This window comes from Sorex araneus, chromosome 10 (assembly GCF_027595985.1).
Source record: "Sorex araneus isolate mSorAra2 chromosome 10, mSorAra2.pri, whole genome shotgun sequence".
Classification (NCBI taxonomy): Eukaryota; Metazoa; Chordata; class Mammalia; order Eulipotyphla; family Soricidae; genus Sorex; species Sorex araneus.
Window position 1 is genome coordinate 8,701,082 of NC_073311.1, and position 16,562 is coordinate 8,717,643.

At 40.6% G+C, this 16,562-nt stretch overlaps 1 protein-coding gene across 13 annotated transcripts in view; it reads right to left on the reverse strand.

The window, feature by feature from the left end:
* Window positions 1-16,562, reverse strand: part of GRIP1 (glutamate receptor interacting protein 1) — a 752,587-nt gene that overhangs the window by 32,343 nt on the left and 703,682 nt on the right. For all 13 annotated transcript variants that reach the window (XM_055118021.1, XM_055118025.1, XM_055118019.1 and 10 more), the window contains 3 exons: window positions 11,066-11,210; window positions 9,141-9,280; window positions 8,521-8,715 (listed from right to left, as the gene is read on the reverse strand). In XM_055118021.1, coding sequence (XP_054973996.1) covers window positions 8,521-8,715; window positions 9,141-9,280; window positions 11,066-11,210 — 480 coding nt within the window. The remainder of the gene's footprint in view (window positions 1-8,520; window positions 8,716-9,140; window positions 9,281-11,065; window positions 11,211-16,562) is intronic.

Sequence of the window (16,562 nt, forward strand, 5' to 3'; positions counted from 1 at the left end):
TGTGTGGAGTAAAAAAAGAAAAAAAAGGCACTATCAGAAAGAATTGACAAGTGAGATAAAGTAATTGTGGGTAGGATTACAAAGAATTCTTTATTTTAAACTAAATACCTTTGACTTTATCTTTTTTTTCTTTTTGGTTCATACCCAGAGATATACAGGTGTTACTCCTGGCTCTGCACTCAGGAATTACTCTTGGCGGTGCTAGGGGAACCATATGGGATTCTGGGAATCGAACCTGGGTTGGCCATATGCAAGGCAAACGCCCTACCCGTTGTGCTATCGCTCCAGTCCCCCCTTTGACTTTATCTTATAACAATGGAGAACCATTGTTGCTGTTATTTTTCTTTTTAAGTTTTTAAATAATAAACGTTTAGTCACTGTAATTTACAACACTGTTCATGATAGAGAGTTATGCATGCATGTTCCAATCCTACATGCTCTATCACTATCTGAATACCCCTTTCAGCTCCCAATTCATGGTTATTTCAGTACTAGAGTGGCAAGAATAATTTAATTTTTCTAAAGATTTTGTTAGTGATGTGGAATGGTGAGATACTTACAGGAAGGAGATGAGTAAGAAAGCAAATGTTTCTGCTTTATGAAGTTTTCTTGTGGGGTGGAGGATGGGAGAGAGTTTGGGTCACACACAGTGGTGCTTAGGGGCTACTCCTGGATCAGAAGTGACTTTTGGCAGTGCTAGGGAACAAATTAGTTGCTAGTTGCGTTGCAAGGGAAGTGCCTTACTTCCTGTATCACCTCTCCAGCTCCTTAGATGAGTTTCACACACATGTAGTGGCACACAAGGGAGATGGAAGAGATGTCGATGTTGAAAGAGGAAGATGCCTGGGTCCTGTATGACACTCTGTGGGGGCCTGTGTGGGAGCTCTCTTTCTCTCCAGTCTCTTTATTATAGCAGGAGAAAATATCTCCCCACGTTATTTAAACATACTCATTTGAGTTTTCTTGGAAATGTAGGTAAACTTCATCTCAATCTGATGCAGGTGGATGATGATAGCATGATTTAATATAAGGAATATTGAGGAAAATTGGGTTTGCATAAAGGCAAGCTGGCTGCCATAGTTGAGACGAAGTTAACAGACTCTGAGGAATACCATTTTACACCAAGAAGAAATGAAAACAGCTACAGACAGAATGGAATAAATGAGGCAGCCCAGGTGTAAGAAAAATTGACTGCCAGAAATATAATTACTTTGTTTTACTGAATGATAAAGTAAGCACATGAAATTAAAAACAAAACAAAACAGACATGATATTGGGAACTACATTTTAAATTCAAAATGATAAAAGAAACCAACTAAAAAACAATTTTTAGAAATGTAGTTCCTAAATAATAATTTCTCCATTTACAATAAGAAATCTTCCTTTTTCCTTCCCTCCATATCTCCCTAGGTTCCAATATCTGCTTTCATACTTTGGACCAAAAGTGATGTATAAGTTAGGGAGAAAACGATGTCTCCCCTCACGGTTCAGATTCACAAATTGATGTGCTAACTTGCAATGGGACTTTGTTGCAGATGTGACCTTTATAGAGGTGATTAAGGCAAAATGAGTTTTATATAGAATTGTTCTAATCCAACCCAAGGAGTGTTCCTAGAAGAGGAAAAATTTTGGACACACATCTGAGACATGAAGAAAGCACAGGAGAAGGCCACATGAGGCCTCAATAAGAAGGCAGCATCTGTAAACTAAAGGGTGAGGGATCTCAGGAGAACCCACACCTGCCAACACCTTGATTTTGGGCTCCCAACTCTTAGAACAATGAAAGAATAAATTTCTGTCATTGAACCATGAGTTGGCAGAACTTTATTTTAGCAATTCAAGCAAACTAATATGAGGTATAAAATTCAGTCTAGATTCATTTCACTGAGAGTAATGTTTAGTGTTATTCATAATGAAAAATGGATCTTCACAAATGTTGGTATAATAAAAATAGTTCTCCACAAATGTAGGCACTTCTGAAAGCAGATGAGATCTTGGTATAATGATTTTTAGTTTTAGAATAACTATGTCTTGAATATTTGTAAAATTCTAATACTCTATTATTGTGCTGTTTTGTTTTCAGCACCAGAATATATTAAAGATTAATATCTTCTATTTGAAGCCCTTAATTCACATTCAAGATTAATTTAGAAAAGTAAACTGAACAACATTGGTTCATATTCATGAATTTTGAAATCATAGAATGGTTTGGAAATTCAATCTTCAATGGCAATTTTAGGATTGCTGCTCCTGCCATTACTTCACTTTTGGAAGCCAATTTTAATGTACAAGCATAAGCCAGAAATTTCCTTGCCAAATTTACTTTCTAAAGACCCAATTTTGTTAAGAATAAAAAAATGAAATCCTGTACTTGTGTAACTATTTGTTATTGTCCTTGCCAAAAATTGTTCAATGTGTTTAGATGAGCCTGAGGTGACAAAATGACAGAGCAAAGGTAGTTCTATAATCTCTCAGAGATCACCTCTGAATGAAAAGAGATGGCAAATAACAGTAAGCAATTCTGTCTTCAATAAAACTAGAATTTAAAACTATTACAAATAAATGAATTCTACTAAATTCTGAAAAAAAGTGAAAAAGAGTTGGGAGTGATGGCAAAAAGAGAAAGACACCTAGGGATAAAGATTTCTGGGAGGTTCCAACCTTCCACATCAGGGGTCAGGAGACAAACAATTCTTTGGAGCACTAGAGTGGATTAGGTGGTGGCAGGGGCTTCCATGACCAGCTTGGCATAAGGGTAAAGTCAGGGGGATGGGCAAAAGACAACATGAACATCTGTGCCATCATGGAGAATGACAGGCTCCAAGTCTCACCAATATGTTAATCTCCTCCTTTTGTGTGTTTTGGTCACACTTGGCAGAGCTCAGGGGTTACTCCTGGTTCTGCACTCAGGAACTACTCCTGCTTCTCAGGGTACCATGTGGGACTCAGGGTATCAAACCCGGGTTGTCCATGTAAAATCAAATGCCCTACTCACTGTCCTATTGCTTTAGCCCCTATGTTAGTTTCCTCTTGCATTTAATATTCTTCGATAAATCTGAAGAGAACAATCATAGGATTTCTCAGAGTGAGAAGAAAGAATAAATAGTCCACAAGAGGACCTGGGTCACAGCTTAAAAAGCTGGTGCATATGCTTTACATGCAGGAGGCCTAGTTTGCCTCTCTGCCACCACTGTGAGTGACTCCCTAGCACCAAGCCAAGAGGTCGGGCACTTACCCTGAGCACCTCTGGGTGTGGGGAAAAAAATCATAAGACAAAAGAGAGTCAAAACCTAAAATTCTGATAAAGCAGAGGGCATGAAGATAAGGGTCTAGAAAATGGGGGGTGGAAGACCAGTGAAAGTCTGCATCTGAGAACTATGCAATAGAATTGAAGCTTATCCAAATGTAGACTTCTTGGAGCAAAGAAAGCCTCTTCAACAAATAGTGCTGGCATAACTGGACAACCACATGCAAAAGAATGGGCTTAGACCTCGACCTGACACCATGCACAAAAATCAGATCAAAATGGATTAAAGACCTCAACATCAGACCACAGTCCATAAGGTACATCAAAGATAAGGTTGGCAAAACCCTTCACTATATTGAAGCTAAAGGTATCTTCAAGGATGACACGGAACTAAGCAATCAAGTAAAAACAGAGTTAAACAAATGGGACTACATTAAACTAAAAAGCTTCTGCACCGCAAAAGACACAGGGACCAGAATACAAAGGCAATCTATAGAATGGGAAAGGATATTCACCCAATACCCATCTGATAAAGGATTGATATCAAGGGCATACAAAGCACTGGTTGAACTCTACAAGAAGAAAACATCCAACCCCATCAGAAAATGGGCCGAAGAAATGAACAGAAACTTTTCCAAGAAAGAGATACGAATGGCTAAAAGGTACATGAACAAATGCTCTGCATTACTAATCATCAGGGAGATGCAGATCAAAACTACCATGAGATACCACCTCACACCACAGAGAATGGCACACATCCAAAAGAACCGCTGTTGGAGAGGATGTGGAGAGAAAGGGACCCTTCTACACTGCTGGTGGGAATGCTGACTGGTCCAGCCCCCTTGAAAAACAATATGGACGATTCTCAAAAAATTAGAAATTGAGCTTCCATTTGATCCAGCAATACCACTTCTGGGAATATATCCCGGAGAAACAAAAAAGTATAGTCGAAATGACACCTGCACTTATATGTTCATCGCGGCTCTATTTACAATAGCCAGAATCCAGAAAAAACCCAAGTGCCCGAGAAAAGATGACTGGTTAAAGAAACTTTGGTATATCTATACAATGGAATACTATGCAGCTGTTAGAAAAGATGAAGTCATGATCTTTGCATATAAGTGGATCAACATGGAAAGTATCATGCCAAGTGAAATGAGCCAGAAAGAGAGGGACAGGCATAGAAAGATTGCACTCATCTGTGGAATATAAAATAACAGAGTAGGAGACTTATATCCAAGAATAGTAGTATATAATACCAGGAGGTTGGCTCCATAGCTTGGAAGTGGGCCTCAGATGTTGGTGGAGTCATCCCAGATAGAGAAGGGAACACCAAGTAAAATGTGATTGGAGATCCTGTGTGGGGAGGGAGATGCGTACTGAAAGTAGACTAGAGACTGAACACGATGGTCACTCAATGCCCCTGTTGCAAACCACAACACCCAAAAGGAGAGAGAGAGAACAAATTAGAATTCCCTGCCACAGAGGTGGGGTGGGGTGGGGGGATGGGATCGGGGGTGGGAGGGATACTGGGTTCATTGGTGGTGGAGAATGGACACTGGTGGAGGGATGGGCTCTCAAACATTGCATGAGGGAAAAACAAGCACAAAAAGGTATGAATCTGTAACTGTACCCTAACTGTGATTCACTAAAAAAAAAAAGAATTTAGTGAAGGCAAATAAACATAAATACTTGAAATAAAAAAAAATGTAGACTTCTTCAAACACATTCCAGTTCTTCCTACTTCAGCTTTGGCTACTCAGTTCTATTTCCTCTTTCTTCCCTTTTTATTAAAATACTTTGAACTAGTGGTACTTGTTAACTGCCTGGCCTTAATCTGGGTATCCTCCTCCATAAGAATAAGGTTCCTATCTCTCTGATATATTAGTTAATAGCCACTGTACAATGGTCTTATAACGTACCCACCATCAGGTATTTGTAAATGAGCGAATGGGATTGGAAGCAGAGAAGAGGAAGGAATGTGGTTGCAGACACTTACTCCTAACTCACCTTATGGAAGTGAAAATATACCAAAATGAAGGAATGTAGACTGACAGGCATCATGGGAAATATGAGAGGTCTTTGGGATAGGGTAGAGGAGCTGCCGAAAGGCTGGAGGGACAGTTTAGTGGGGGGACTCAACATCCCCCAACATGGAATTCAATAGGAAAAGAAGTAGCTATATGTCTTGAGTTTGAGGGGTATTTTTGTGGAGGGCTCACAACCACCCAGCAGTATTCAGGGCTACTCCTGGCTCTGCACTCAGGAATTACTCCTGGTGGTTCTTGGGGGACCGTATGAAATTCTGGGGATCAAACCCGGGTCGACTGCATGCAAGGTGAATGCTCCGGCCCCATTGATGTTTTGGTTTGTTCTGGGACCATACCTGGTGGTGGTCAGGGCTTTGTCCTGGCTCTGAGCTCAGGAATCACTCCTGGCAGTGCTCAGGGGACCATTGGGTTTCCAGAGACTGAAACCAGGTCAGATGCATGCAAGACAAACAGTGTGCCTGCCTGCTATACTCTGGGCCCTATATGCCTTATTTTTAAAAGTAATGGCACAAACACAACCTGAAGAAATCTGGGCCAACTCATATGACAAAAAATGAAAGAAAACAAATAGACTGTGATCTTGGTAAATAATAAACTCAGAATGAGTGACAGGTACAATGGGAGTGCACAACTAGAATGTTCAGCTGGGCTGCAACTGTGTTCCTACTGTCTGCACTGATGAAGGTGACAGGCAGCATTTGTTCTGGGCTGTCAGACTCTTTCCTTCCTAAATCTTCCACTTTAATCAACTACAGGCTTACCTGACCCTATTCAGAAGAGAGGCTCCCAGGATGATATACTACAAAGTAAGTTATGTGTGGATATAGAGCTGTTTTGCTTGCAAAAGTAAAGATTCAAAAGACAGTCATGCTCACTGCCTTTGTGTATCTTAAGGGCTGTCAGGAGGAGGAATCTTTTGACTAGTTCCCAATGAGTTTGAGGGTAGAACTGGGGCAAAGAGGCAGAAGTGACAGGCAGGCAGATTGCAGCTCAATACCGCAGAGGATTCTCCAGCTGTCTGAGTAATGCAGGTGGACAGGGAGAACTGCCTCAGAAATTAGGGAGCAGCCTGTCAATGAAGCACTGCAGCCCACAGGTCAGTGCTGCGCTGGACACAGGGCTAGCTTACTTCCAGGTTCTCTCTTCACGCCCTAATCTGTGGTCAGCTTAGCCATCTGTCCTCCACACTCACAATGTCAACCACTCGAGAGTTTACAAAGTCCTTTCGCATAGGACAGATGCTTTACAAATGTAAGATATTGGGGCTAATTTTTCATCACCTGGAACTTTAATTCTATCCTGATTGCCATTTCTTTACTTAGTTCCTACCTCTCTTCAACTTCAGCAGGTGTTCTAATTTACAAACACCAACTTTCTTCATAGGGCCAGAGAGATAGCACAGTGTGTAGGGTGCTTGCCTTGCATGTGACTGACCCAGGTTTGATCCCTGGCATCCTAAATGATCCCATGAGCACTTCGAGGAGCAATTCTTGAGTATGTAACCAGGAGTAACCTCTGAGCATCGCCAGGTGTGCCCATTCTCCCCAAAATCTGACTTTCATATTATTATGGCTTCTATTTTCTGTTTAGGACTTCAAATTTTCAAATTTTTTGATAAATAATAACTTGATAACTTGTTTTATTAATAAATGAAGGAAAAACCCTAAATTTAATATGGTATTGCACCTACTAGCAAAAGGACTTTCTAAGTAAAAACTTATCCATCACCTTATATGCAGAACTCAATAAAACAAAGCTTCTTCACAATCATCTTGTAACAAAAGTCTCCACAGTAATAAACAAAAATGTTAATAAAGCATCTAACTTGATAGAATTTGATGTGTGTCCTTTGTCTAAAGTATCTCCAGAAAACACATCACTTTGCAGGCAGTGAAAATATCTGTTATCTGGTGGCACAGATAACTTGTCACGTGGTATTTTGATTTGAAAAAATTAATTGCCAGGCAAATGAAAGCTCCTATTTTGGGTGTTCAAAATATTTCTCCCATCAAAATTCTAATATCATTCTTAACAAGTAATGGCTTGACAACCTTGAAATGTCTCTTCATTTCGTTTTCCTCCACCCTCAGGGAATAACACAGAAAAGGACACAAAGGCAAACTGGAGAAACCGCTCACAGATCCAGGAAGAGAGCCAACCCGATACACTGGCCTAGAAAGTAACTAACTAAGTCAGAAAGCAACACTCCCAGGGAAACCGTGTGTTCCTGGAACTGTTATAGGTTGTGTTTCACTCTCCCAACCGACTTAACCCCAGAAAAGGAATTCAGAGACTAGATTATATATAAGACCTTAGAGTGAAGGCAAAAGTCAGATCAGGTGAAACTAGACTTTCTGACACTTTGTTGTGAAGTTGGGTACCAGTGGGAAGAAAGCAGACTTTTGTTTCATTTTGTTTTGGGACCACACCCATGGCTGTCTAGCTGTGCACTCAGGACTTACTCCTGGTGGTGTTTAGAAAACTGTATGGGATGCTGGGGCTTGAACCCAGGTCAGAGCGTGTAAGACAAGCACCCTAAAATCTCTCCAGCTCCAGGAAACAGATTTTTTCAAAGAGACATTTTAAACGTTTGTGCTCAGTATTCAGCTTAATACTTTTCATGTGTTCATATTGTTGATGACACTAAACTTTAACATAGGTTATCCCACTTCACATGAAAATGATTCTAACATACTTTTTTTTTTTTATACTGTGGTTGCTACTTTCTACTAATGAGTATTCAGGGAAGCCTCTACTTAAAAGTTTCCATTAAAAGTCAGAGGGAGGCAGCAACAAATGGGGTCAACAAATCATTGGCTGATCTCTTAAAAACATCACCAGCACTCCCCAATCCATCTTGGTGGAAAGCTTGTGAGGCAATGGTTCCTGTCATCAGTGAAAAGCAAACAATGGGGCTTGTCTTCAGCAAACCACTTTTATGATACGGTTTGTCTCATATTAATCTAAACTCGAAGGACAAGCTCCAGATTGAGCACTGGAACGCCAGTCGATCAAATAGGGGCTGGCTAGTGTTTGAGAAACATTCGTGACTTCGCAGCAGGAAGGAGGAGGAACGGTAAGGCCGCCAGAACAGTTGTGTTTCATACAGCTGGACTGATGCAGACACAATGCAGTGATTTTTCAAAATTTTATTTTCATGGAGAGGGTAGATCTTTAAGAAACCTGAACTTCAACAATGACCAGTCCTCTGCTAGGACATACCTTGATTCCCATAGTTTGTATCGATTCCAGAGCCGTCCCACGAGTCCACAGCACTGTCCACACTGGGCACGGTGGAGGGGTACATGTCAGTGAGCTTGCCCGTCTTCTGGGATGAGGAGGAGTCCTCCTCCACATCTCCCAGGTCACTCAAGTGGCTGGGGATGGGAAATTTCTTGGGACTTGATGCTGACTGGGCTTTAAAGTCAGGAAAGGAGTGTAAGTATAGCGTAAATGGCAACAAACATACATTTAAGAGTTGGGAGACAATTTAGCAAGGCGTGCTCCTAACCCAGATTTAATCCCCAGCACTACATAATCTTAGCATCTTCAGATGCAGCCCTGGAGGCCCCAACCATCACCGGATATGGCCCTGGAGACCCTCTAACCTCAAGCACCACTATAGTGGCCTGGGTCAGCTTGGCATCCTCTGGCCCTGGCCAGAGGGTTCCTGTCCTGGTTGGCTAAGAACTGCCGGTGGGGTCCCCACTCCAGAGAAAAAGAGCTACTCAGAATACTTCCTAGCTGAGTCATTTTCCTCGAAACACACACAGGCATTTGCACATTCTTTTAGGGAAGAAAATGCACTGGAAATCCTTAATTGTGGCTCTCGACCCACTCACCATCTGTCTGTTTCTTAATTTTCAAGGTGACAGTCTCTCCTGCCATCTGTAGCAAGTGGATGGCTTCACTCAGAGGCTTCCCTTTCAAGCTGCTGCTGTTGATGGCAAGGATTCGGTCTCCTATGTGGATCGCACCCGTTCTGAAACAGCAAGTGATAATAGGAAAGGTAGAAAGAATTCCTGCATTGAATTATAAATTCCCCCGCTGACTTTATTCACAGTAATGAAGACTTGGCAAGGGTCTCCAGAAGCCACTTCTAGCTTTCTCCTGGGCAATGTTAGAAGTTAACAGCATCTGTTGTGAATTGCTTTTTCCGTTTCAAATAATATTAGAAAAATTGTTTTAATTAAAATGGACTTGTGTGTTTTGTAAGTTCCAAGAAAGCTGAGTCATTTCATTACTCCTTAAAAATCTGAAGGCAAGGAACAGTGTTGGAAGATATACATGCTGCTGTTTACAATGGAGCAATCCTTCTTGGGTCAGATTCAAATCACTAGATGCAATCAATACCCCAGTTCTCCATAGATGAGGTTCAGAAGGAAGGGGATGTACCTGAGACCTCCGTGTGACCTATATGCTAACTTCCTAGCTGGTGATTCCAAGGAATGAAAATGCTACCCTTAGGAATCAATAAGAAGAAGTCTGAATCCAACTCTACTGCCTACCAGCTGTGTGACATGGCAAGTCTTATATTTGACCACTCTGTGAGTGCGTTTCCTCAGTATTGCCTCAGGGTAATCATCTCACAAAGAGGTCTTGTGGACTAAATAGGAAAACATATAAAGAATCTAACATGCTATTTAAAATGTGGAAAGAGGGAAATTTCTTTGTCATTAAACTGACTTGGACCTTTGATGCTTCCCCGTCTTTTCATTTCTCGTCCAATTCTGAGTGAGCAGTTCGTAATTTGTAATTTAGATATTCATCATATATATTTGGAGATGCTGAGGGGGGTCTTGGGGGTGTGAAGGATGAGTAGCATAGCAACCACCTCCAGGATGGTGTAAAAACTCAATTCTTTGGACCAGAGAAATAGTACAGCAGGTAGGGTGCTTGCCTTGCACACAGTTGGCCCGGGTTCTATCCCTGGCACTGTAGGAGTGATCCCTAAGTTCAGAATCAGGAGTTAGCCCTGAGCACAGCTGGGGGTGGCCCCTGAACCAAAAAACCAAAAGGAAGAAAGAAGTGCAGTTTAACAAGGGGTAAACGGGAAGGGTCATATGCAAACAAAAACAAATCAAAGAAACATATAAGTGCCCCATGGAGCCAGAGAGATAATACAATGAGAAGGATGCTTGCCTTGCCCACAGCTGACCTGGGTTTGATCTCAGGCACCCCATACAGTCCCCTGAGCAGAGTCAGAAGTGATCACTCAGTGCAGAGCCAGAAATAAGCCCTGAGAACTGCAGGGGTGCCCCGCTCAAAAAAAAAATACCCAAAAAACAAATGAGTGCCCAAAATAACAGCATATAACTAAGATGGGTCATTTATTTGTTTCATGAAGACAAAGTCAGTCTTATATTCTCCCCCAAAACATAATAGCTAAGCCCAGCATCTGTCAGGAAATAGAAGATCTGAAACTGTGAATTGTACTGGACAAGTTTTTTAACCTCCCTGAACCTTAGTCTCCTCCTCTGAAAGTAGATAACATATAAATCTACCTCTAGTTGACTGTGGTTAGTTTATACATTTCTGGAGACGAATCTCAATGTTAAGCTCATGACATCTTTAACAGCCTGTGAGATGCCCTTCAAAGTCAAGTTGGAGTTTTGCCTGAGAGTTCTCAAGCCCAAAAATCAATCCTTTGTGCAGATTTGAACGTCAACAGATAACCAAGCAGGAGAGGGAAGCCTGTTTTTATGTGGCCGCAGGGAAGGAAATCCATCTCAGACACAGGGAATTGTAGCATGCCTTCAACTTTTACCTTTCAGCTAATCCCCCTTTAGTGAGACTTGAAATGATTATAGGATCAAACGGCTCTTCAGTTCCTGAAATTGTGATGCCTAGGGGGCCGCCATAGCGCTTAAGCTCCACGGTGTAAATAATTGCTCCAGAACTTTCTTGTTCATCTGCAATAAATGCCAAGGAGTCATAATTAGTTTATTTGGAAAAGAGCAAAGTGATAAGCCACATATATTCATATATTAAATAAGAAATTCAAACTAACATCAGCTAAAGCATTAGACCTCAGAAAATGAATAACTATTTGGGGAAAGAATTATTCCTGGCCTGGACATTGCATTTCAATATAGATCCCTGTAATCACCCCAGAAAAATAGTTCACTGCCTAATGAATTATGTTTAAAATCTGTGAGTGATTCACCCAGCTGGCATTGTGGACTTTATATACTAGTACATGTCTAATATTGCGCTTGTCTGGTATTTTATGTGTGCTATAAGTACCCATGAAATAAACACAGGTTGCAGGAGGCAATACAGGAGAAAAGGGTCACTTGGTAACAAAGAGACCAGGTCACATGCAAATATTGTTCTTAAGCTTGGTGTTAACCTTCAATAGAGAAAAGCTCAGACTACTCAGGGTTGGAGTAAGCATTAATATAGACTTGGTTTTTGGCCATGACCCAGAGACTCAGAAATAAAGCTCCTGAAGAGAGCAACATAGAACGCCCAGACTCTGCACCAGGCCGTCTTCACTGGGGCAACTCGGAGGGGGGCGGGTTGAGTTTCCTTCCCCTGCCCAGCAGAATCCCAGTAGCTGAAAACCTCTAGAACCCAAACACCACCGTGCTCACGGCCGCTCTCCATAGGCTCGGAGGAGCCTCACCCATGAGGGAATCTGCAGAAAAATCCAGGTATGCGGGACCCGTTACTGAAATCTCCAAGCCCGCCTGGAGTGGGAATGTGCCCCCTCCCCCATCCACCACCATCTCTCAAGTTTACCGGTAACTTGGCAGTCACCCACAAACTGACCCTGGCACCATATAACCTCATCAACGGCCAAGATCCAGAGACTAAGAAATAAAGCTCCTGGTAGGGAGCAACACAGGCCTCACCCACCAGTGAATCTACTCTATAACTGTATTCTAAATTTTAGAATTCCTGGACCTCTCATACTCTACCCCACCTATGTATCAAGAGTAGCACACATTTGATTGGGTTTAACAAACATGTTTGTAATCTCTTATACAAGGGCTTACTGTCTTCAGGATGATCTATAACAATCTTCACATACTTTCCTCTAAGGAAACTTTACTGGATCATTTTTAGTGGATTATTCTTAACAAGGGACTGGAGCAATAAGTAGCACAGTGGGTAGGATGTTTGCCTTGCTCATGGTTGACCCAGGCTTGATTCCTCCACCCCTCTCAGAGAGCCAGGCAAGCTACCGAGAGTATCCTGCCTGCATGGCAGAGCCTGGCAAGCTACCCGTGACGTATTTGATATGCCAAAAACGGTAACAACAAGTCTCACAATGGAGACTTTACTGGTGCCCGCTCAAGCAAATCTATGAACAACAGGACGACAGCGCTACAGTGCTACAGTGCTATTCTTAACAAGAAATACAAAATTGTTTTGTTCTGCTTTGGGGGACACAATTTGGGATTTGGGGTGGAAACATTCGAAATATGGTGGTGGGATTGGTGTCTGAATATTAAATGTTTAATGAATTATTGTGAACTTTATAAAAATAAAATAAAATTTAGGAAAAATCTGTATTTGATTACGTGTGGCTAGTACCCTTAACATTGTCTATTGATTGTATTTTAGAACATGAATACTATTAATAGATTCATGGATATTAAAGCAGAGATCTTAATGATTATCTCTTCTTTGTACTTGAAATTAAAAGTTATGTAAGCAATGTTTTAGTCACATATAACAGACTGCTACATGATCAAGAACTAATTTCCTTAATTAACAGTAGTATGAAGGAAGACATTTGTCAATGTAGTCTGCCCAAAGTATTACTGAAATATGGCATGGGAGAACTTTAAATGCAGTTGGGTGTTTTGACTGTGTCTGGAGTATAAATACGATGGCTCAAAATTCAAAGGGTTTTATTTGCTTATGACATGCTTAAAGTTCTTGAGCATTTCTTATTTTGTTCCTTGGATCCAGGAGCTATGGATGGTTAAGGAGCTGTTTCATTTCTCTACCTAAGGATATAATGAAATGGCCCAGTAACTACTTTAACAAAACTGTCAGTTTTAACAGTCTGGCTGCATCATAGAGAAGCATTAGCATCGCCACATTCCTGAAATGAGCAGCTGTTCATTTATGATATGTAATCCTGAAAGGAGGAGGAAAAAGAAAGCCTGAATTAACAATTCAGTTATCTGTGTGCGCACTGAAGAACTGCAATAAATAGAAGGAGGATGTTCTATGAAGCAATGTAGGAAGTGACATGCCCTTGACTGGCTTCCTCATAGCCTGGGAATTCTGGAATGTGCCCACCCCCTCCACTTCCTTAACTCTGCTAATTAGTTCTGTAGAGAGAGAGAGAGAGAGACTTAAGGGCTACCTATCACATACTGCATGATTAAATCAATATTTTAGGGTATAAAAATCTTCAATGTCAGCTCAAATTTATCTTGGCAGCTGGGAATCTTCCACCTGAAACTTTCAATAGTTCTGGTTAATGGCTCACAAATTTTTTCCAAGTTTTCGACTTAAACTGTAGCCAGTAGGCTGGTGATGTTCTACTAAGGCACAGAAAGAAGCACAAAGATATAGAAAGATTTAAAAATGGAGCTAGGGTCAAAGTCAAAATTTTTATTAGTATGCTACACTGTCATTTTCCAGAATTGCCTTTGATATAAAGAAATATGGTATTATTGGGAGGTAATATGCCTTTTGCATGTTCTCTCTGTGTTCTTTCTCATAGAACAACATGAAAAGATTTGTGAATGCATATTCTAAATTTTGCCAATAGCTCTTCATGAGAATTATGAAAATTAGCAGCTGCCCAGCACCTGAATCTGGAAATATGTGGGAAATTTCCATCTAAATTTCAGTATAGCAAAAACAACACCATGGGAATCTGAACTCTGGTGTCATCCCACTCTTTGACATTTAGGGATGAAGTCTGTTCTATAAAGTCTATTCTGGAAGCAACCCAGATAAATGACCAGTGTTAATTATGGATAATTCTATAATTTTGCAGCACAAAAATGGCATAAGAAATGCAATACATATGTTTAGGACTGTCAATTGTAGGTCACCATATTGGAGGACTTTCTAAACTGGGTATCTGATGTTTAATACTGTAAGGACAGTAGTTTAAAAAAGGGATGAATATGAAGATTGTGAGGATGGCACTACTTTGAAGAAGAAGGATGCAGTACTGTGACACAATGTGACTAGATAGAAGGAAGCAATGTTGTATTTAGATTATGGCATAAATGGAAGCCAAATTCTCCAACAAATAAATGGGCAGAAACAAAAAGAGAAAGGGGATTTAACAGACATCACAACCAAAATCAAAGACTAGTTTTCTTTGGGGAGGATCCTAATCCAGATCATCTGTTAAAAAATCTGTGCTTGTATATGTGCAGATCAGGAAAACGGCAACATCTAGTTTTTAATTTATGGTGATATTGACGGTATTTTCTGATATTAAGAAGTAGCATGAACAACAAATAAACGAAGAAAGGAATCTCTTCAATAACTGATGTTGGTAAAACTGAATAGCTGCATGCAAAAGAATGAAAATGAACCAGGACCTCACAACAGGCATAAAACTTAACTCAAAATGGAATAGAGACTTAGAAATTAGGCCCAAATTTATAAGTACATTGAAGAAAGCATAAGTGGAACATTTCATGATATAGATTTCAGTAGTGTACTTGGTGATTTGAATCTGTTAACATGGAAAACAAAAGCAAAAATAAATGGGATCACATCAAAAGAAAAAGTTTCTGCATAGCAAATAAATTTTAAAAAAAAGGACCAGAGCAATAGTACCGGGTTAAGTTGCTTGCCTTGCACATGGCTGACTCAAGTTTGATCCCTAGCATCCTATATGGTTTCTTGAGCACCACCAGGAGTAATTTCTGAGTGCAGAGCCAGAAGTAAACCCTAAGCATTGCTGGGTGTGGCCCCAAGACCCCAAAATAAATAAATAAAATGGAAAGAAGTGTTTTCATACTATATAAAGACTCATACCCAACACATGGGCTGGAGCGATAGCACAGCGGTAGGGCATTCGCGTTTCATGTGGCTGACCTGTGTTCGATTCCTCCGCCCCTCTCGGAGAGCCTGGCAAGATACTGAGAATATCCAGCATGGCAGAGCCTGGTAAGCTACCTGTGGTGTACTGGATATGCCAAAACCAGTAACAAATAAGTCTCACAGTGAGAGAAGTTACTGGTGCCCACTCAAACAAATTGATGAACAATGGGATGACAGTGACAGTGACAATGACCCAACACATATAAAGAACTCACAAAATGAAACGCCAAACATTTCCATCAAATATAAGGAGACTATCAGAAAGATGGAAGTTGTACAGGTGACCAAGAATCACAAGAAAAAAATTATCATTACTAATTATTAGGGAAATGCAAGTAAAAACAAGTATGAGGACCAGAGACCAAAGTATGGGTCTTAAGGTGCATTCCTTGTCCTCAGTCAAACCCAGGTTGTTTTATAATACCCCATTAATGGGTCTCCCAAGCACCACCAGGAATGATTCCACAGCATAGCTATGGGTGGTCCTAACTCTCCACCTGCAACTCACAAAACAAAAGACTATTATGACATATCTCACACCAGGAGAATTTTCTACATTAAAAAGACCAGAAACAATAAGTGTTCACAAAGATAAAGTCAAAGGAAACCCTTTTACACTGTTGGTATGAATGCAAACTGATTCAGCTTCTATGTAAAAAATGGCTAGTTCTCCAAAAATTAAATAAGATTATCATATGACCCAGCAATTTCACTCTAAGGTCTCAATCACAGGTACAACATAACACCACATGAATTCCAAAATACACACTATACACATGCACACATATGTGTGCATACATATATATATATACACACACACACACATATATATGCATATATATATACAGACCGTAGCACTGTATACAATGGCCAAGATGTGAAAACAACCCAAATACCCAGTAACAGATATATAAATGGAATACCATTCAGCTCTAAAAAAGGATGCAGGGCCAGAGAGACAGCACAGAAGTTAAGGCATTTGGCTTGCACACAGCCAATGCCAGTTTGATACCTGGCACCACGTATGGTCTCCAAGAACTGGAGCACAGGCAGGTATGGCCCAACACCCCTTCCCCACTAAAAAGATTAAATTTTGTCTTCTGCTACAACTTGAATGGAATTGGGGGAATCACACTTAACAAAATAAATTAGGTGAAAGATAAATACTGAATGCCCTACCTTTGATGTGGTGTGTGAAGAAATAAAACAAAGAAATAAATAAAGCCAAG